The sequence below is a fragment of the Myotis yumanensis genome, unplaced genomic scaffold (genome assembly GCF_028538775.1).
Source record: "Myotis yumanensis isolate MYYU_CA2020_CCGP unplaced genomic scaffold, mMyoYum1.0.hap1 SCAF_3, whole genome shotgun sequence".
NCBI lineage: Eukaryota > Metazoa > Chordata > Mammalia > Chiroptera > Vespertilionidae > Myotis > Myotis yumanensis.
The window spans coordinates 158,863,319-158,886,107 of record NW_027223754.1 but is presented as its reverse complement, the minus strand read 5'-3'; the positions used below and the strand labels follow the sequence as shown (position 1 = coordinate 158,886,107).

General features: G+C 46.2%; 2 protein-coding genes across 3 annotated transcripts in view; both read right to left on the bottom strand.

The window, feature by feature from the left end:
* CS (citrate synthase) overlaps positions 1-12,480 on the bottom strand; it is a 32,475-nt gene extending 19,995 nt beyond the window's left edge. The window contains exon 1 of the mRNA XM_070409996.1: positions 12,290-12,480. Within this exon, the coding sequence (XP_070266097.1) occupies positions 12,290-12,331 (42 nt within the window). The 5' untranslated portion in view covers positions 12,332-12,480. The remainder of the gene's footprint in view (positions 1-12,289) is intronic.
* A 7,064-nt stretch (positions 12,481-19,544) lies between these two features.
* CNPY2 (canopy FGF signaling regulator 2) lies at positions 19,545-22,746 on the bottom strand. Of its 2 annotated transcripts, none has more exons than XM_070409994.1 (6): positions 22,446-22,746; positions 21,776-21,888; positions 21,515-21,630; positions 20,475-20,678; positions 20,225-20,321; positions 19,545-19,708 (listed from the first exon to the last, which is right to left on the bottom strand). In XM_070409994.1, exons 2-6 carry the CDS (start codon positions 21,861-21,863, stop codon positions 19,665-19,667), a joined length of 549 nt encoding a protein of 182 aa, XP_070266095.1. In that variant the 5' UTR covers positions 21,864-21,888; positions 22,446-22,746; the 3' UTR covers positions 19,545-19,664. The 2 variants fall into 2 exon arrangements, with proteins under 2 accessions (XP_070266095.1, XP_070266096.1); XM_070409995.1 differs by lacking the exon at positions 22,446-22,746 and adding an exon at positions 22,018-22,155.
* Between the last annotated feature and the right edge of the window lie 43 nt (positions 22,747-22,789).

Sequence of the window (22,789 nt, the reverse complement as noted above, 5' to 3'; positions counted from 1 at the left end):
CAAATGTATCAGTACCGCAGCAGACCTTTTACTAGGTGTACCGGTTAATAATACAGATTTTTTTCAATAGATGGAGTTGCACAGATGTTGATATATATGCAATTTGATATGCATGCTATTTTGTTGTATTGACAGCAAGCTTCAAAACTTCTTATGTCAAATTTTCTGAAGGTGTTAACATCATAGATGTTTTTACACTTAAAAATGTCAAATTTCGTGCCCCCCCCCCCCCAAAAAAAGCATTTGCGGGGAGTTTTAATTCATTACTTTATTTTGAAGAAAAGTGCTGGCTGAATACTTCGGGAAGCTTATGGTGAACATACTCCATCTCAAGATACATGTGAATGCTGGTTTAAACGCTTTAAAAGTGATGATTTCGATGTGAAAGACCAAGACGTCACGGTCAACCGAAAAAGTTTGAAGACCAACAATTAAAGCATTATTGGATGAAGATGTGTGTCAAAACTCAAAAACAACTTGCAGAAAGAGTAAATGTTGCTCAGCAAACAATTTCCGATCGTTTACAAGCAATGGGAAAGAGGATTATAAAAAGAATAGTCTAAGGTTAAATCTTAGGGGGAAAATATATATATGAGCTCAACATATAGAATGGGGGCCCACATCTTAAGATGAAAACGGAAATACCCTCAGGTTGGAGGTCTTTCTTCTACCAATAAGAACATAAAACAAAAACAGTCTATCCCCCATTGTGAGAGAGAACTGCTAGAATCAATGAGTGGCCCTCTCCTTTTAATTCACTTAATATTAAAACAAGATAACACAAAAATAAAAGAGGAAATCAGAAAGAAAAGGGTGGAAGGTCACTTAACAAGGCTATAAGAATGCAACATCATTAAGGGAATCAGAGGGTCATGATTGCTGCTTAGTCATTTCTCAGATCTGTTTAGATGAACGCTACTTTAAGCAAATGATTAGGTAAGAGGAAGGAACTTGGAACTAAACTATCACCCCACTTCTACCAACAGCAAAGTCTTACTTTCCTTTGTAGAGAGCAGCTTTGTCATTTAATGAGGAGCCTCAGGAGTAACTTAAAGAACTGATCTCGCCCTGACTGGTTTGGCTCAGTGGACAGAGCGTCGGCCGACTCAAGGGTCCCAGGTTCGATTCCGGTCAAGGGCATGTACCTGGGTTGCGGGCACATCCCCAGTAGGGGGTGTGCAAGAGGCAGCTGATCGATGTTTCTAACTCTATCCCTCTCCCTTCCTGTCTGTAAAAAATCAATAAAATATATTAAAAAAAAAAAAAAAAAAGAACTGATCTCAACTGTCCCTAATCTCCATCAGCAACACTTCTTCTTAGCCAGATCTCCAATTTGCAAAACAATGCTAATTTGTGGAGAGCTTGGTTACATAACTATAGAATAAAGCTGGTCTCTTCTCATTCTACACTTCTCTGCCACTTCTTGGCTGTGTAATCCTAGCCAAGTCATTTAACCTTTCTGTACCTCAATGTCCGTAGATGTAAAATGGGAACAATAACTGTACCTACCTCAAAGGATTGCTCTGAGGATTAATTCAATACAGGGTGGGACAAAAGTAGGTTTATAGTCGTTTGTACGGAAAATACAATAATTAATAAATTATAATACAAGAATAAACTGTTTGGTGTACTCACAACTATAAAACTTTAGCCCTACCCTGTTTTTACAAAGCATTTAAAACCATGTCTGGCACATAGCAAGTGCTTAGTATTTATTATACAATCCTATATAATAAAGAGCTAATATGCTCATCACACCCTCACACCTTCACGCTATAACGGCTCAGACACTCAACACTGGTGAGAGAGGAATGGGGACCAGCCAGGCTGCGGCCCGGGAGAGGGACAAGCCGCCTGCCCCGAGTTCCTGGGCACCAGCGGCTGGGGCTGTGGCCCAGGAGAGGGACAAGCTGCCCACCCACAGTCCCCTGAAGCTGTGACCGGCCCAGGTGAAGCTGGCCCGGGTCCTGGGTGCCTGCAGCTGGCTAGAGGGAGGGAAGCCCAGGTCCTGGGTGCCTTCGACCGGCTAGAGGAGGGAATCCTGGGGCCCGGGTGCAGGGCGAGGCAGAGGCAGTTAGCAGCGATCAGGCCAGTAGGGGAGCAGTTAGAGGTGATCAGGCAGGCAGGTGAGCGGTTAGGAGCCAGCGGTCCCGGATTTCGAGAGGCAGTCAGACATCCCCCAAGGGGTCCTGGATTGGAGAGGGTGCAGGCCAGGCTGAGGGACCCTCCCCCCATGCATGAATTTCATGCACCAGGCCTCTAGTCTATATTATAAAAAGCCAGTGGCCATAACGCCGTAACAACCAAACGAGCGGTCACCAGGAAGTGCATTGATGGGTCTCGCAGCGATGCAGTGGGTCAGGGGTCATGTGGCAGTGCAGTGGGTCTCACGCGATTTCGCACACTGGGCCTCTAGTCTATATATATAAAAGCCTAGTGACCGGAATGACCGGGTCTCTAGAAAATATATAAAATGAAATAGTACGGCCACTTTATCACACCCTTCAGTGTAAGGTTTCGTCATATTTTTAGCTAACCCTGCAACTTAGATAAACTAAAGAAATCAAAAACATTTTAAAGTCAGCAGTTCATTGGTATGACCACTCAAAAGGCTAGAACAGGAAAAATTTAAGTGAGGACAACTTTACCTATGATGTAGAAGTCAGAGAACATGATGTGGAATTAGAAACAGAAATCTGGGTTCTAGCCTCAGCTCCATTACTAAATAACTGAGACACCCAAAGCCAAATAACTTCTCCATATTTAACACACAATCTACTTAGCTCAAAGTCTAATAGAGGTGTAAAGGTGCCTTGCTATTTAAAATATGTCTGCCTAGTGAATGGCATTAGTATTACGTGGAAATTCTTAGAAATGCAGAATCTTGGGCCTCACCTCAGACCTATGGAATCCACGTCTGCCCTTTAACAAGCTCATTAGGTGACTCACATGAACAATAAAGATTGAGACACACCCATGGTCCAAAGTGTTAAGCAAGGGAGCAGAAGGATTGAAGGTAAAGAGCCCGGAATTTGAAGCTATCAAGGATCAAGTCCTAAATCCAGATCCTGCCACTCACTCTCCTGCTGTGTTACCTTGGCTATATGACCTAACGTCTGTCGGGGAGGAAGAAACTTTCTCCTAACTTTCCCGGTTCTTTTGGCTTGTCTAGTAATTAAATCTATGGGAGACAGATTAACAAGAAAAAACTAAATGTAATACATACATACACATGGGAATCTCACATACATTAGTCAGAGACCCCACATACATAGGAGGTTCAAAGACAAAAAGGGAAAATGAGGTATATTTGACATTTTGGGCTAAGGATCACCTTAGGCATTCAGAGGGGAGAAGGATGATAAGAGGTGTTTGCCCTGGCCAGTGTGGCTCAGTAGTCGGAGTGTTGGCCCATGGACGTAAAGGTCTTGGGTTCAGGCCTTACTGGTTTGGCTCAGTGGATAGAGCATCGGCCTGCGGACTGAAGGGTCCCAGGTTCGATTCCGGTCAAGGGCACGTACCTTGGTTGCGGGCACATCCCCAGTAGGGGATGTGCAGGAGGCAGCTGATCTATGTTTCTCTCTCATCGATGTTTCTAACTCTATCCCTCTCCCTTCCTCTCTGAAAAAAAAATCAATAAAATATATTTTTTTAAAAAGTTCTCAGGTTCAGTTCCTGGTCAAGGGCATGTACCTGGGTTACAGGTTTGACCCACAGCCCCAGATCAGGGCACGTGTAGGAGGCAACCAATTGATGTGTCCCTTTCACACTGATGTTTCTCTCTCTCTCTCTACCCTTCTCTTCCTCCCCCTTCCTTTCACTCTCTCTAAAAATCAACAGAAGAAATATCCTTTGTGAGGATTAACAACAACAAAAAATATGTTCAGTAATTAGATAGGTCATAAAAAGTCATTTCTGGTGATAACTTTCATTATGGGCAAGTCCCCTAATTAAAATTATTTAAGAGAGAAGTAAATTTCTTGTGAGCCTGCAGTCTTGATTGGCTTCAGTTCAAAATAATTTACATGCCAAAGTGCCACATTTTAGTGAGGCCTATTCTGAAACTCTACACTAGTTTTTGCACCTCTAAATTTGTAATAATAAAGCCAATTTCAGGGTAGACAAGTAGACTATTCCTATATAATAAAAGCCTAATATGCTAAGTGTCCGGTCGTCTGTTCAACCAATCAAAGCGTAACATGCTAATGATATGCTAAGGCCGCTCAACTGCTTGCTATGACATGCACTGACCACCAGGGGGCAGATGCTCTAACTGGTAGGTTAGCTTGCTGCTGGGATCTGGCTGATTGGGACTAAGCAAAACGGGCCACACACATCCTGGAGCCCTCCCGTGGTCCCTCCCTGGCTGGCCAAACTCCCATGTCCCTCCCGAGCCCTGATCCTACACCAATGGGGTCCCTCGGCCTGGCCTGCACCCTCTTGCAATCCAGGACCCCACAGGGGATGTCAGAGAGCCAGTTTCGGCCCGATCCCACTCAACACAGGAGCTGCCCCTGGTGGTCAGTGCGCTTCCACAGGGGGAGCACTGCTCAGCCAGAAGCTGGGCTCATAGCAGGCGAGCGCAGCAGAGGTGGCGAGAGCCCCTCCGGCCTCCGCAGCAGTGCTAATGTCCGGCTGCGGGGAGTGGGCCTAAGCTGGCAGTCAGACATTCCCCAAGGGCTCCCAGACTGCAAAAGGGTGCAGGCCAGGCTGAGGGGACCCCCCCCACCGAGTGCACGAATTTCATGCACCGGGCCTCTAATATATATATATATATATATCCCTAATATGCAAATAGACCGAACAGCAGAACAACTGAACAACCGATTGCTATGATGTGCGCTGACCAGCAGGGGGCACGTGTGGAACACGGCGGGTGTTGGCAGCAGGCGGCAGAGTGCGGAACATGGCCGGTGTTGGCCGCAGTGGGATGGTAGAGTAGGTGAGCGGGGGCACTAGACCAAGGCAGGGCACTGGTCACTGCCATCAGGGCGAGCCTCTGGTGCTTACTGAAAATTCTTTATTCCCGCACACCACGGTCCCACCTGGCACTTGCACCTGCTGCTGGCCCCAACTGCCCCTGCTGCTGGCACTGGCACTGTCAGTGCATGGGAGTGGTGGCAGCCGGCAGACAGGGGACTAGGGGCCACGGCAGGAGGGGCCGGGAGGATGGGCTGAGACCCACCCCTGTGCCCACTGCAGCTTTGCAGCCCATAGTTCCTTTCAAGATGCACGAATTTGTGCACTGGGCCCCTAGTCTATATATATATATATATATGCCTAAGTGATCGGAACAACCAGTTGCTATGATGCACACTGACCATCAAGGGCAGATGCTCAATGCAGGAGCTGCCCCTTGGTGGTCACTGCACTCTCACAGCCAACCTCCGCCGGCCAACCAATCTCCCACAGCCACTCCCCGCGGCCCCCGGGCTGGGATGGGGAACCGGAGTGGGTGGCGGCAGATGCAGCCCCTTTCCCAGGGGGACCGAGGACCGGCTCCCTCCTTGGGGCTGGCAGCCAACCTCCCGGGCCCTGTTTTCCCCCCTGGCCGGCAGGCCCAACTTGGCCCGCCACCCGCCCACTGCGGTGGCGAGGGAAGGAGGAGGGGGGAGGCGGGGAACCGAGGGGTAGTGGGGCGGCATCAACGTCTGGCGTCCGTTCCTTCCGTGCCTGGCCCGGCGACCGTCGCCTCCTACCCGCCCCGATCGCTGACCAGGCCTAGGGACCCCATCCATGCACGAATTTCAAGCACCGGGCCTCTAGTATAAAATAATTTGCATCTAGAACAGTGCTTTCTGCATAACTGAGTTCAGTAAGTATTTGTTTCTTAGAACTATGTTGGTCTATTACCTACTACCTCAAGTGTCACAACTCTTCCCTGTAGTTGGATCCCAGGAAACAGGCAGTCACGCCTATGGAAGGGGTAAATGGATGATAATTCCCTTTAGCTGGGAACAGAAAGGTCCTCCTTAAAAAGGGGAGGATTCAGAGAGGAAACAAATTTAACTAACAGTAATCTCCATCAGCGGAGCAAATGATTCTAGAATGATGGAGGAGTGTCACACTAAAGGCTACACACCTCATTTCATCTACCTCCTGGCTGCCAAAGGAAGCTCCTGAATAGCTTTGTACAGTACATTCAGGCTATACTCACTGATGGGACAGGCAGATTACAAACCTCTGAGTCATCTCAGATTTTCACCTCCCAGCTCCTCCCCCAATTTTGGAGGTGTGGCAACTGGGCTTTTGGTTTCTGATTGCATGCCACGTGTAGAGTCACCCTACTGGAACAGCAGCTGTCAGGTTAATCAGGGAGTCACCTCACTCAATAGGTCAACTCCTTCATGGGAAGATGGAGAGAGCTCCTTCCAAAGATAAGGACCTGACTCACAATGTCCAACAGCCAGGGTTCTCTACAGGATGGGGGTGTCACAATTACTAAGAGGCCTTTTCAAACCTGCTGCCACCTCGCCAGAACTCTGCTAGTGAGTTTGCCATTATTGATAGAAGTGGGCTGTAGCTCGAATGTGCTATGATGAAAAAATATAATGAAAAGACCCTCTACCTTAAAGGGCCAAGGGAGGAAAAGTACTAATAGTTTATGCAGAAAATTCTGCCAAAGACTTGCTGGTTAATACTTCGGGTATTTCTGGAATAGGATATTAGCCAAATCGCTTATCAAAAATCAATTAAGCCCTGGCTGGTGTGGCTCAGTTGGCTGGAGAATCATCCTGTGCACCGGGGTCACAGGTTTGATTCCCACTCAAGGCACATACCCAGCTTGCAGGTTCCAACCCCAGTTAGGGCATATGCAGGAGGCAATCCCCCCCACCCCAATCTAAAATAATAAATAAATAAATCCTTTAAAAAATCAACTAAAACTACTCTCTTCTCTCCCAAATTCTGGCAAATGTAAAATCATATTTGGATAAGCACCTACTCAATAATATGGTCATTTCCCTCTTACTTATCTTGACCTATTATTATTAGTCCACACCTAGGATCCTTACTCTACAAGAGAAAAGCAAAATTTTCTTTGATCCTCCATTCCAGACACACATCAGAACTTGTCCTGACACATATCCAGGAACTCCATTAAAAGCTTGAGAAAGATGCTCTGAATTTAATAGAGCCCTGTCCTTCATCAACAAAAGATCAGAGCTCGTCAAGCTAGCAGAACTAAGTTGATGAAGCAAACATAATGCATTAATAACTGCTAGGAAAAATCTTGTGCTACAAAGGCTTCCAATGCAAAAGGAACAACCTGCATTAAGGAAAAAAGAACACACACAGGACAAAGGCTCCTCTCTCCCCAGAACCAGGTCAGAGAACTAAGCCATTTGACATCTGTGTTTCACAATGGTGATATTAGAAGTCTGCCTGCACTTAATAGGCCAACTTAACAGCCTAGGCAGAGTAATCAGATTTCATACTTTGACTCCCTTCATACTCACAATTTCCTTATTCACCCTACCTGTCATTTTCTAATAGATTCTTCCCTAAAAGTTTGCCGACCATTTGGCAAGGAAGACAGCAAAAATCAGCAATTCAACTTCAGAAAAGAATAACGAGTTCTAATTCTACTTTCAGTAGAAATCCTTACTGTTCTTTAACAAATTATTTGCTGAACCCCTACTTATTATATGTAACACTAAGTGTATATTAGTGAATAAAGTGTATAGGATCTGCCAACTACTCCTCTCAGGAACTAGAAACTCTTCCTTTACTTCTACTAGAAGTTCTTACAAGTTTTAGCTTCTAATGCTTTGCTAGAGGGATTTACAAGAAACTTTCCCTAAGGCAGTGGTTCTCAACCTTCCTAATGCCTCGACCCTTTAATACAGTTCCTCATGTTGTGGTGACCCCCAACCATAAAATTATTTTCGTTGCTACTTCATAGCTGTAATTTTGCTACTGTTATGAATCGTAATGTAAATATCTGACATGCAGGATGTATTTTTATTCTTACAAATTAACATAATTAAAGCATAGTGATTAATCACAAAAACAATATGTAATTACATATTCAATATGTGTTTTCTGATGGTCTTAGGCGACCCCTGTGAAAGAGTCGTTCAACCCCCAAAGGGGTCGTGACCCGAAGGTTGAGAACTGCTGCCCTAAGGTATTTGGAAAAAAAAAAAAAAGCTTAGGAAGACAAACCTAGAGCTAATAGCCCAAAATGGTTAAAGTCATTTTTGAAGTCAATTTTTAAAAATATATTTCTTTATTGATTTCAGAGAGGAAGGGAGAAGGAGAGAGAGATAGAAACATCAATGATGAGAGAGAATCATTGATCGGCTGCCTCCTGCACATCCCCCACTGGGGATCGAGTCCGCAACCCAGGCATGTGCCCTTGGCAGGAATCGAACCTGGGACCCATCGGTCTGCAGGCTGATGCTCTATCCACTGAGCCAAGCCGGCTAGGGCTGAAGTCAATTTTTAAAATAACCATTAATTAAAAAAAAAATTCAAATATTGACTAAATGTATTACATACATTCAGTAAAGTTGCAAAAAAGAGCCCTACCCAGTTTGGCTCAGTGGACAGAGCATCAGCCTTCGGACCAAAGGGTCCCGGGTTCGATTCTGGTCAAGGGCACGTACCTTGGTTGCAGGCTCCTTCCTCCCCAGCCCAGGTCCTGGTCAGGGTTCATGCAGGAGGTAACCAATTAGTGTATTTCTCTCACATGGATGTTTCTCTCTGTCTTTCCCTCTCTCTTCCACTATCCCTAAAAATCAATGGAAAATATCCTCAGGTAAGGATTAACCAAAAAAAGTTGCAAAAGATGTCTGCATGTGGCCCAAGAGAAAAGGACCACTGAGCACCCTCAGTCAACTAAGGTACTTGAAAAAATATGAGTCTCCAGATCCCAATCCATGTTTGCTGAATCAGAATCTAAAGGTAGGATTCATGAATGTGTAATCTGAACAAGCATCCCACATCCCAGGTGATGATGTCTACTGTGAACTTACAGACCTTTAAAAATACATAATCTCATGTTAAAGGAAATATAGGAATCTGCCCTAGCTGGTCTGGCTCAGTGGGTAGAGTGTTGGCCTGCGGACTGAAGGGTCCCGGGTTCGATTCCAGTTAAGGGCACATGCCTGGGCTGCGGGCTCAACCCCCAGTAGGGGGCATGCAGGAGGCAGCCAATCAATGATTCTCTCTTATCATTGATGTTCCTATCTTTCTCTTCCTCTCCCTTCCTTTCTGAAATCAATAAAAATATATTAAAAAAGAAAAACAGGAATTTAAGGAATTTGGGCAGTTGAAGGAAGAACTGAAAAAGACAGTCCAAGTCAGATCCTAAGAAAGACCTATTGATAAAGTTGTCTCACTCCTGATTTAAATGTCACATCCTACTCAACTCTATCACATAAAGCACTGAAAGAGGGCAGAAGGAATTAGTGTGTGCTTTTAGAAAAATCCACCAAGTCTGGTTTCCTGCCTTTGCCCACTTGGATTCTAAGAACTAGGAATGCCAGCCTTTCCTTCTCTGATTACCTACTTCACCTTGCTCCCCACATCCAGGCATTTACCTGCTATCAATCTAAAGGCCACTATGAAGAACAGATGCAATCATGCCACCACTAGCATATGATGAGCTCTTACTCTCCATCTTTCATCTCTGGTCCATTCAGTAAGAATCCAAGAATTGCCATTACTTTGGGTAGGCTGATAATCAAAGTGAAGGCACAGAGATTTGAGCACGTGCTTTAAGAAGTTTTGGGCTTTAAGCCCAAGTAACATTTCACAGGACAAAAATGGCTCAGTTTTGTTGAATCTAATTTCAATCTAGGATTTATATAGGAGAGATTATGCAGTGATATAGGTCTGCAATAAAGGAACTATTGGTATTAACTTGAGTGTCTTGAAAAGGTCTAGAAAAACCTAGAAACACTCTTGGATTGATTTACTCAAAGTTATAAAATATCCTAGCTTGGAGGAACAATTCTCAATGGTAAAGTAAATAACTAGGTTTGGCTCAGTCACTTGGACGTTAAAAGAGTCCAGAAGTGGCCCTGGCCGAGGAGCTCAGTTGGTTAAAGTGTCGTCCAGATACACCAAAGTTGAGGTTCGATCCCTGTCAGGGTGCATACAAGCAGCAACCAATGAATGCATAAATAAGTGGAATAACGAGTTGATTTTCTCTTTCTCACTCTCCCTCCCTTCCCTCTCTCTCTTAAAAAAAAAAAAAAGTCCAGAGTGTATTGATGGCCCTACTCCAATTCCCAGCTCAGATCACCTGAGGAAAGACAGTATTTACATAACAAAGCTAAGCCACCAACAGCTAATACGAAAGCCATTGCTTAGTATGAATTCATTTGGATAAACAAGAAGCCAATACCAAGGTTCTGAATTAGTCTACCTCTCCAACTCAAGTGTTTATTAAATTACATGATTGTGGGGAGGGTTAAACAACAGAATGACTAACATTTGTGTCTCCTAGCAAAGTTTAAAAATATCTCTTCTCAGAAAAGTGAAACTATATCTGACCTTGAGAATCAAAGTGGTATGTATGGGTCAGCTCTCCCAGGTCAGAAGACTATTTTTGCCTTCTAAAGCCTACTTTCATAGCAAAAATAAAATTGAGTTCCAAATAAGCTGCAGGGTAATCTGGAAAGCTCAGGCAGGTGCTAGCAATGCTGAAAGGCTTCTTGGTATCCCGGTCTTTCTGCTTAGATACCAGGAAATTTTCAGTCCTGAGTCATTAGGTTTTGCTAGTTTTAAGAGTCAAAAGCCTTCTAATGGCTTCCTATTTACACGTTTCTGGGATCCTCAAGTTCATCTGTAATAGGGAAGTAAACAAAATAAAAATGATATTACAGTTATGTAGTACTGTCATCCCAAAAGCTTTCTGAGCTTCCTCAGAGCCTTAAGAGACAAAATATTTTCAAAAGGTAAACTCTAAAGCCTTTTTCAAATTCACCGCAGGGTTAGACCATCTGGTCTGGGTTAGCAGCAGCTCTGCCACTAACTAATTATGGTGTTCCCTATTCTGCCAAAACACTCTCTAGAACTTGCTTCATGTCCCAAGAGGCTTCCTTACCCTGTTCCCTGGCAGGAGGAGAAGCAACAGTCAAAATAAGACAAGTACCTCCCAAATAATCAGCTGCCATCCAGTGCAAATCCTTCAGGCTTCACCTCACCTGCCAACCATGCAAGATAACACAGGGCAAGCTAAAACCACCCTGAGACCTTCCTTAACTTCAGATGTTGGCAGCTTTACTCTGTCTGCAGGAGAGAAAGTATACGTTCTTCATAGGAGTCAAGGTCACTTGTGGGACTGTTCCTGCTTGGATTAGAGGGCTGGGGCTCCCTCCGCACAACAGTTTCTCTGTTTAAAGAGCCATGTTACCCAGAGACAAAACTACTGGCAATGTGAAGTTGAAAGCACCATCACCTGCAACAATACTCCTATGATTCAAAAGGCAACGAAAGTCAAGTAAAGGGCCCCCGAAATGAGAGGGATTTCTCCTGGATAGAGTAGACTTAAGAGCAACAGCAAAAAACCTGGCTGATCCGATAGTAGGACTGGACATATGACCTTGGGAATACTATATCCTACCCAGTGTTTTCACTTAATGGCCTGCTGTCCGGAGGAAAAGTCCTTCTGGTGCTGTCGCCAATCGTACGCGGTAATCATGCCTGCGTTACAGAGCGCTCCACCCGACCCAAGCCCTGCGATATGCAGTAAGCGGAAGAGTCCCAAGGACAAAGACGTCCCTTCCTCCAGCAGAAACTGGTCATCAACGGCTTTAATAACTGGGGTGGGGAAATGGAAACGGGCCGTCAGGAACTAAGACCCTCCCTACAAAACAGAAGCCGAAATTAACTACAGCTTCAGCTCTGGCCCAGGTGGAGTGAGCACATCTGTTCACCCTGCCACTCCTCTTACACACCCCCGCCCCCTCCTTCAAAGAGACGCTTTCCCTAACTCCGATGGACACACCTATGTTCTCTATGGCGAGTCCTTCCTTCAGGACCACGCAGCAGCCCCTCCCGCCATAAAAAGGCGGGTGGACAGCACGGTCCGGCCTCTCCCAGCGCCGTAGACCGCATGCCGAGGGCGAGCAGCGCTCAATTCTGCTCCAGGGGCCGGAAGGCCAGCCTAGCACATGGCTCTGGGAGCTCCCAGCACGGCTGGCGGCCAGCCAAGTACAGGGCCCCTTTAAGGCGCGCCGGGGTGCGTATGGGTAGGGGAGGGAGACCCCGGGACTCGAGGGCCTGCAGTCTCCTCAGCCCCACCCTGGGCCGTGCGCTCCCTCCTGCAGTTGCTCACCTTGGCTCCGATGAGCCGGGCGGCCGCAGTGAGTAGAGCCATTGGCGGGAGAACTCTGGGATCTGATGGGGAGGCAGGGAGGGGAGCGAGCTGCGGCAGGAACCGGAGCCTCCGCCGCTGCACCAGACGCCGCGCCGACGGGTGAACAAGGTTGAAAGGAGGCGGCCGAGGGAAAGGGTAGACGAACCGGCGGCGGCGCCCAGCCCGGGGTCCTCAGCGAGGCCCCGCCTACTGCCCGGAACCCGCTCTCGCCGCTGTCAGGGACTTGACGCGGGCTCGGCCATTGGTCGGGTGTGGAGGAGGGCGGGACCTGCCCCGTTGACAGCGGCTGTAGCGGGGAGGATTGGACCGCCGGGCAGGCTAATTCAGGGGCGGGAGCGAAAGAAGCTTGTAGGTGGCTAAGAATGTGCCTGAGAACTCAGTTAACTTCCCTCTTAGGCTTTTTTCCTTGCCTGTAACACATTCGGGGTTAGTTCTTGGGTGAATATTAGAGAAAAAAACCTCAAGGACTTCGACCTTTAAAGGTCCTCAGAAGCCAACCCCTTAATATATTATCATGGCAACTGATCAGTACCCACTCCTACCCCCTTGGCGTGCTTTCTTGAATGTCTTTGGTCAATGACTTAATGGCCATAGAGGTAACATAATGCCAGAGTTAGCTTTCTAACAAGCCCCCCAATCCCCCAATAGCTGGAGAAGGAAGGCAAAGGCCGGAGCCTGAATATCCAGTGCTCTTTGGGGCTGTCAGTTCTATTTAGTGCCAGAAAATCCAAGTCTTACAAATGCTCCCTTAATATGGAGGCTTCCAGCACAGGCCAGAGCCTCTGGGCCCTGGGCATAGTCTCCCTGCTCCTCCCAGGCACCTAACCCCCTACAGCCGGCTCACTCTACTTCTAGCCATTAGATGCAGACAAAACCTGCATCCAAAGTCAGGCTCGAGGCACCCTCCCTTTTTTGTCCTATCACTCCCACTGGGCCTCTGTACCCCGTCTCCTACTTGGCTACCTTTTATACACTCACCCTGTGCTCCCCAGAGACCATTAAAGGAAACATGGCACTAAAGTGATCATCCACACCATGCTTGCCTAACTCCTCTGGGCAGACAAGACCTCGGGACCTTCCGTCCTCCCAAAGCCTCCTTGTCATTGACCCAAGGGCAGAGAGGGAGGTGACTCAAGGGCCTGGGCATCTTACCTACAAACCTAAGCCCCAAGTGAACAGTCCTCTTATCTCCTCACATAGTAGTAACAAGTTTCAGAGGTCTCAGTACCATCCAAGCCAGGTTTCCATAGGCCTAGTTTACGGGTTTATAAAGAACCTAGTTTATAGCGTGGACTTGGGGAAAAGAGACAGAAAACCATTCTTTTTTCTTACCAAGTTTCCTCATACCCAACTGCACACCTACCACCCAATGCTCCTCTGGACTGGGGATCACATGTAGGTCTTAGGAAAGAACGTAATAAAGATAAGCGGAGCAGTAACCTCTGCTACCTGTCGGTGACTTCAAAGCTCCACTGATCAATATCTGATCCCAATTTAGCATCTCACAGAGGATTTCCTCTTAACCCTAGAATAGTCTGACCTTGTTTCTTCTCTCTGGTTAATTATCCACAGAGACTAGCCAGCAGACCAGAGGACTGAACTCCAGTGCCCCAAGCGACAGGAGGCATTTTCAGTGTGAGGCTACCCAAGGGATAATTATTGAGTGGCCATAAGGGTAACCTATTTTGGCTCTCTAGTGATTGGAAAACAGTAATGCTCTGAGCCCTTTGACACAGTGTCCTGGATTCTACTGTCATGAGGACTATATGGACTTGTTTTGAAGTTGTTCAGTCCTGACATTTACTGCTAGAAGGCCAATGGGAAAGCCCAGGGAGCAAGTGAACTAAAAGGTATGTCACAGGAGCTGGCTTACAGTCTTTTTCTGAAAGTGGATAGGACTTGGGGAGGTGGGAAGAAAGTTAAGGGAGCCCTGGCCAGGTAGCTCAGTTGGTTAGAGTGTTGTCTCAATACACCAAGGTGGAGGGTTCGATCCCCGGTCAGGGCATATACAAGAAGCAACCAATGAATGCATAAAAAATTGGAATAACAAATAAATGTTTCTCTCTCTAAAAAAAAAAAAATCCATCAATCAAAAAAAAAAAAGAAAGAAAGTTAAGGGGAAAAGATTGGTATGGATAAAACAACCAAGTGAGTTCTAGGGCCCAGATACAAATAAGTGCCTGAGAACTGAAGTGGGCGAGAGAGAAGGCTGAGCACTGAGGTCATCCTGACCTTGAGAGGACTTCTTTAAAATAGACAAAGGCAATAGTGCCCTCTGGTGGCCAAGAATAAGTGGGAGACCACAGCCTAAACTTAAACTCTCCATCAGTAAAACAAACTCCTGTATTTAAGGGGTAATAACTAAAATTGATTGAAGTTACTATTTACAGATACATGTATTATCTCAATTAATCCTCATAACTCTAAAGTCTATAAATAATATTGATATCTCTACAGAGGAAATAAAAATTTAGATAAGTATGTTTTTCTATATTTAAAAATATTTTAGCCCTAGCCAGTTTGGCTCAGTGGATCGAGCGTCAGCCTGTGGACTAAAAGGTCCCAGGTTCGATTCCGGCCAAGGGCACATGCCCAGGTTGTGGGCTCGATCCCCAGTGGGGGGCGTGCAGGAGGCAGCCAATCAATGATTCTCTCTCATCATTGATGTTTCTATATCTCTCTTCCTCTCCCTTCCTCTCTGAAATCAAAAATATATTTAAAAAATAATATAAAAATAAAAGGTGCCCGGCCACAGTGGCTCAGTGGTTGAGCATCGACCTATGAATCAGGAGGTCGTAGTTCGATTCCCAGTCAGGGCACATGCCCGGGTTGCAGGCTCAATCCCCAGGAGCGTTTGGTGCAAGAGGTAGCAGATTAATGATTCTCTCTCATCATTGATGTTTCTATCTCTCACTCCCCTCTCCCTTCCTTTCTGAAATAAAAGAAATATATATTTTAAAAAGTAAAAGGTAAAGAACTACTGCCCTGGCCAGTGTGGCTCCGTAGGCTGAGCATCATCCCATGCACCAAGAGAAGATAACCAGTTCATTCCCAGTCGGGCCACAAGCACAGGTTTTGGGCTTGATCCTTGGTAGAGGTGCTGATCAATGTTTCTTTCTCTTCCTTCCTCTCTCTAAAATTATATATATATATATAATTTAAAATAAGACCTATAGTCTTACTTATCTGTAAAAACCTTTGTATACCCATACTTGAAATATATGCTAAATGGTGATCCTCCCATAAAAGTTAAAGGTAGGGGAGACAAACATTTAGCACCTAAAATGACCAAGGGGGTAGAATAGGCTTCTTACACAGAATAATCAGTTTGGGAAAATGGCTGAAGAGGCTATAGTGGTTTTTTGTTTTTTTAAAAATATATTTTATTGATTTTTTACAGAGAGGAAGGGAGAGAGATATGAGAGCTAGAAACATGGATGAGAGAGAAACATCGATCAGCCGCCTCCTGCACATCTCCTACTGGGGATGTGCCCGCAACCAAGGTACATGCCCTTGACCGGAATCGAACCTGGGACCTTTCAGCGCAGGCCGACGCTCTATCCACTGAGCCAAACCGGCTTCGGCATATAGTGTTTTTTCACTATAGATTATTACAATCAGAGGGCACATATTCAAACTTGGAGGTAGTTTTTAAATAAAAGAAGCCACTGGGGACTATGAGAGTCCATTACAGAGAGTGAGGTTTAACAGAAAGACCACTGGCCTAGGGGTAAGATGATCACTAGGGTTGAAGTCTTGGTTCCCTGCTGACTAGCAAGCTCAACCTCTTTGAACTTAGCTTCTTCATCTGTAAAATGGGTGTAGCATCTTTTTAAAATATATATATTTTTATGAACTTCAGAGAAGGGAGAGGGGGAGAGGGATAGAAACATCAATGATGAAAGAATATCACTGATCGGCTGCCTCTTGTACCTCCCCTGCCCCCAACTGGGGACTGAGCCTGAAACCCAGGCATGTGCCCTGACTGGGAATCAAACCTGTGACCTCCTGGTTCATGGTTGATGCTCAACCACAGAGTCACACCAGCCAGGCATATCTATTTCCTAAGAGTTGTAACGTTAAATCAGAATGTGTATGTCCTTGTTATGGGAATATTCAACATATGCAGTAGGTCCACTTATACGTGGATTTTTTCAGTTAAGTATACAGTCGGCCCTTTGTATCCCCAGGTTTCATATCCACAGATCGAAAACAGTATTTCTGATCTGCAGTTGGGAATCATGGATGCAGAGGACCAAGTAAGTATATGCATTGTTCTATGCCATTTTATCTAAGGGATTTGAGCATCTGCATATTTTGATGTCAGTGGGAACCAGTCTTCCAGGGACACCAAGGGACAACTCCAGCTAAGTTTTCAGGGAGTCCAAAGTTGTTCGTGGATATTCAACTATGTGGAGACTGGTGCCCCTTACCCCCACATTATTCAAGGGTCAATTGAACCAGTTCCGTGCTATTCATCCCAGTTCTGTGTTTAAAGGCATCTTGTCCCTACTCATTTTATTTCTTTAAAAAAATTTTTTTTAAATTGGTTTAGAGAGAGAGAGAAATATCGATTGGTTGCCTCCCGTATGTGCCCAACCAGGGACTGAACCCACAACCTAGGCATGTGCCCTGACAGAGAATCGACCCGAAACCTTTAGGTGCATGGGATGATGCTCTAACGGAACTACACCAACCAGGGCTTGTTCCTGTTCTGAATGCTTTTTTTTTTTTTTTTTTTACAGAGAGGAAGGGAGAGGGATAGAGAGTTAGAAACATCGATGAGAAAGAAACATCGATCAGCTGCCTCCTGCACACCCCCCACTGGGGATGTGCCGCAACCAAGGCACATGCCCTTGACCGGAATCGAACCTGGGACCTTTCAGTCTGCAGGCTGATGCTCTATCCACTGAGCCAAACCGGTTAGGGCCTGAATGCTTTTTAACAGCAAAAAATCCTCTGAAACTTATTTTTAAAGGACTGGTTTTTCACATAATAAATTTTCTTAGTCACGTCCAGACAGCATTTAAACACTGGCTTTGGGAATGTTTTGAGTTTTACCATTTCACTGATAAATTCATTAGAAGGCATCTAAAGCTTAAAGTGTAACCAGATATGCAAGGTCGAGTATACACTGTATCAAATACTGGGCTAGAACAATTTGTTACGGTGAGCCTCCAGAAGGGTTTAGGTAAATTAACCAATTCCTTGTGGTAATTTATGATATGAATTAAGAGATATACAGAGTATATCCTCCTACCTTCCGAGGATCAAGTCAAAGACAATCACATCCACTCTTTCCTATGTAGGACACATCCCAATGTACAATGGGCAAAGACCTGGGCTGGGGGAATTCTTAACAGCTGTTCCCTGACAAACTAGCAAGGTGCATCTCAAGTAATTTGTTACTGATTAACATTAAATTTATTTTATTAAAACTTGTGGATAATTATTTTTGTAAATTAAAAGTTTCAAGTTCCCTATTTGACTACTCTTACTTATATTTCTAATAAGCTTTTTGATGGAAGAGTAAGAAGTGTTTAGATACCAGGCAGGCAATGGACAAAATCCTGGGCATACTCACAGGGTTACAAAGCATGTGAACATGATTCATGTGCATCACAGAAGACAAAAAGGTTAGTAAGCTGCTCTGGGAAACTGATTTGATAGGATATAGCATTTCTTATCAATGATGAGAGAAGAAGAAATTAACACTAGATCTTGAGTTCAGTTAGTTGTCAACTAATTTTAGGGTACTTTCTCTAAGCTATATCATGTGTTAGATTTCATAGGGGTTGTGGTATAAGAAAGCTTTGTTGAATACATTCATTTTGTGTACAAGGTAATAAGAGAAAAAAAGACTTAAAATAGAAGCTAGTTCATAGCTATATCAGATCATATTAACTTGTGGAAAGGCCCTGGCTGGTTTGGCTCAGTGGATAGAGTGTCAGCCTACGGACTGAAGGGTCCCAGGTTCGATTCCGGTCAAGGGCACCAAAAAATAAAAAAATTTGCCGTAACCGGTTTGGCTCAGTGGATAGAGCGTCGGCCTGCGGACTGAAAGGTCCCAGGTTCAATTCCGGTCAAGGGCATGTACCTTGGTTGCGGGCAAATCCCCAGTAGGGGGTGTGCAGGAGGCAGCTGATCGATGTTTCTCTCTCATTGATGTTTCTAGCTCTCGTATCTCTCTCCCTTCCTCTCTGTAAAAAATCAATAAAATATATTATAAAAAAAAAAAAAACAAAAAAAAAAAACTTGTGGAAAGAGCGTATACTACATCCAGTTTTGTCACTGAATAACTTCAGAACCTGTGGTTTCTCCGGGCCTTATTTTCTGCATATGTAAATGGGTAGAGGTGAACTAGATGACCTCCAAGGTTCCTTTAGATTCTCAAATGCTTAATTTAAGAAGTCTTTGAAATGTTTATTCAGGTTCTCTCTCTGAGGCATTCCTGAGACAGAAATGTTCCATTTCAAACCTAAGACAGCCACATCCCCGAATCAGGTATTTAAAAAGCTCCTCAAGGAAGGTATCCTTTGTTTTCATCACTATGTCCCAGTACAGAATCTCTACATACAGAAAGTGAGCACAGACTTATAGTCTAGATTGACAATAGCTAGTGATGAAGATGAAAAGGGTATACTTTAGTGTTGCTGTTGGCACCAAATCTAAAAACGTAGGCCATCAAATAAGGCCTTTCATTAAATACCATTCCTTACCTAATTTCTCCCTATCTGAAAAAGCCCTTACTTTTCAGCTGAGTTGATCACATCCATTTTCCCCTTCCTGAATGCTCTTGTTGATCCCTCCATCTGGAAGGGCAGGGAGGAAAAATAATGCATGTCCATTATTTCCTTTGAGACCAAGTTGTTTAACTGTATGTTTCATCAGTATGAACACATGTAATTTCTAGAATCCTACACCACCATACGCTTACTTATGTTCTTCTGCTCATTCACAGAGGGTCCTCTTTTCTCCACAATTAAGCTCGAAACACATTTGAGTAGGCACTGAGTAAATGCTTATCTAGTTTGTGAGTGCAGCAGGAATCTCAGATGGCAAAGAACGAAAGCTTCAGGCTCCTCCTACTTTCCTGCGATACCATTCCCAAAGCTCTTCCTTCCCTTCCCTTTCATTTCCTGTCTGGAACCCCCTATCTTCAAACCTAATCTAAGGACCAGTTCTGGGCATGAAAAGACAACACAGTTCATCCTTTTAGTTTCATATTTTTTTCAGTTCATTTCATTATAAACATAATATAAACGGCATTGCCACCTTTTCCCCTCCTGGGGGTGATCCATCAAGCTTGTCAGTTGGGGCCCGCGCCAGTGATTCACAGCTCATCATGCGGTATGTGCAGGGCATGGTCACATAAATCTGCAAACAGCACATAACAGTTAGAAAGAAAATGCCACTCTTATGATACACATACCAACCACCATTTTTCAAAGCATGTTTTTTTGTTTTACTCCTCACCCGAGGACATGCTTAGAGAGAGGAAGGAAGGAGGGAGGAAGGGAGAAGGAGGCTTAGGGTGGGGGGGAGGGGGGGAGGAGAGAGAGAGAAACATTGATCAGATGTGCCCCAATAGGGTTCGATTCGGAATCGAACCGGCAACCTGCGATGCTCAACCAACTGAGCAACTCTGGCAGGGCCAGAGCATATGCTTTTAAATGACAAAACATTCCCATTATCCTCTGACTTGTACCGCATGAGTGAGCCACAAATTCTGAAAGCTGACGGGAAGAGAATGAATAGGAACAGCCCAAGTCCCTAAGCCATGGGTCACGGAAGCCAACTCTTGAGCTACTATCAGGGGTAGGGCGGACTGCTAGGGCATGTGCCTGATTCCACAGAGCTGTGAGGACAAAAGGTAACGTGGGAGCAGCTTACCTGTTCGCTTGCTACAAAGTTTGTCTTTCACATTGTCAGCCTCTCGGGAAAAGAATTCAATGAGTTCATCCTCATATTCCTCCACGATGGTCTCACACTGCCAACCCAAGGAAGAACCGAGTGAGAGAAGGCAGCAAGAAGAGGCTCTTGCTTCTGACTCGAGAACAAGGATTTTAATCCTGTTTTCCACTTGGGCTCTCCAATAACTCCCCTAATTTCTAAGAACCAGCTACCCACCCCCTTAGCTCACCGCAAACTTGAGGGTGCCACGGATGTCTGAATCAATTCGAATGCCCTCTAGATTCAGGTCTTTGGGTTCTCCATTCCGGTTCACTACACGTATGTAAATGTTGCGGTGGGTGGTAGGGTCCATCTGTTCCCCGTACTCCTTCATCCGGTCACATACTTCCTCTAGCAGCTCCGTGAGGTGGGCCTCTGAGCGAGCATAAGGCACCTAGAAATGTCCTCAGCCTTGGGTCACTCTCTTCTACCTCTGTACATTAGTAATTTACATCCTTACTTTTCCTTCCAAATCTAGCTCAACCAACCTATTGTAAAAAGCCTGCCTTATATAAAAACAGTATGGGTTTATTTTTGTAATTCCAAAGTGTTTTCAAATACTGTAGTCTTATTTTACCCATATACAAGCCCAAGATATAAAACAGGTGCCATTAGGCCCAAATTATAAAGAGACCTGTTCTATTAACCCTCGTCAACTATATGTTCTTTTCCTTTGAATTCCTTTAATGTTTATGGATGTAAGATAATGACTTTGTATTACAATGAGACTAAAACCTGCCCTCAATAGGAGAACATTAGGAAGGTAGTATAGGTTTTGAGGATAACAACTATTAAATCATTTCACAAGCATTACATTTACATTTCTTTATTGTTCATTAGGTACAACTTTATTATATGTGTTATGTTTTCAACTAAAATAAATTTCCTAAATATAAGAATGAGAACGTCTATTTCTTTTTTGTGAATGTGTGAATACCATATTGCCACTGAAAACATGAGTCACATGGATTAAGGATGTGGAGAGAGGGCTGATCAGGGTTCCCGGTCTGCTAACATCTTCTACAGCAGAAACAAAGTGTCAAGGCTTGCAACCAGGAAGCCAGTGCACAGCTGTAAGTCTCCAGCCTCTCCCAATGAGGCAGCCTATCTTTCAGGTACCTCTCTGGGTCAACGTTCTCTTCCTTTCTATTAAACCAAGCTCCTTAATTAGTCGAGTCCTCATTCAACCTGGCAGTGAGCTACTTTATTTGGGGAAACAGTAACAGTTACCTCCACCACTGACTGGCTGCCATCCGGATTGATTCGGAAAGAGCCCATCTGGATGGTCTTCTTGGGATCCACCTGGGCAATTTCCCACTCTAGTTCATCCACCAGAGCCCTGCAAGCTGGCGCAGGGGGAGAGGAGGTGGGGGAGGGGGAAAGGAGTCAACCTGGGGATGTCCATTCATTCTCATCCAGGCTTCGGGTCTCAGGACCTCCCAAAGCTCTGCACTCCCCCCCTCCTCCTCCCACTTCTCTTTGTGTCTTTACCTCCACAGTGTAGATCCTGGGCCGTCCGAGCCCAGGCAGTTCCCAGCAGGGCCCCCAGAAGCAGGGCCGGCCAGCCCCAGCCTTTCATCTCTAACGTAATGGGGTCGCTCCACCTGGGTTCGGGTGGGAATAAAGCGTAAGTGTGAGGAGCCGGCTCCGTTCCCCCACCCGCCTCTCATCCCAAGGCCTACACAGGCCTCGGGGTGACTGGTTCTACTTTCCAGGAAATGGCCGGGACACACAAGGGGCTCTGCGGCTTCGGCGCTGGAGGACCCGGATTCCCGCGGGCGGTGGGTGTCGGCGCGAGCTCGGATCTGGGGCTCAGCCCCGGACACTATGCCGCAGGGGAGGCCCTGGATGTGTGTGCTTCCGCGGCTTCTGCGCCGGGCTCACCGCGCCGTGTGGCAGCCACGGAGCGAAGGTGGAGGCAGTGAGGACGAGAGGCAGAGGAGCTGCCGGCAAGGAGCTGCCGACGGGAGCGGGAAGCGGCGCGTGGCCAGCCGCGTGGCGCACACCCAGGACCAGGCTGCGGGGACTCGGACGGAGATGCCCGCATCCCACCTCCAGCCTATAGACGGTCTCCCCTGCGGACCGGCCCCTTTCTAAGGACCCCGCCGCGGCCTTCGCTCCGGCCCACCCCGACCCTCGGCGCCACGCGCACCCGTCCCACCTCTGCTCCCGGGGCCGCCGCCGGGGGCCGGGCGCTGCCAGCCGCTCGGTCTCTCACGTTAGGTCTGGACTCTAGCGCCCGGCTGCGGGGAGCGGGGCTGTCCCGGCTCCTCCAGAGGCTCCGCTGCTTTCAGACGCGGGGTGCCCCGGCGACCGCCTGAACAGCTCTCCGCACCCTAAGGGGGCGCCTGCGCCGGGCTCCGATTCACTGCGGCGCCGGCCCACGCCAGGGTCGGACCCCAAACCCGCTCATCCACTCTCGCGCGAACAGGCGGATTCGGAGCGACTCCCAGGCAGCGAGGACCCCGGCGGGTCGCGGGGCCGGCTTGCGTGGCGAGCAGCTCC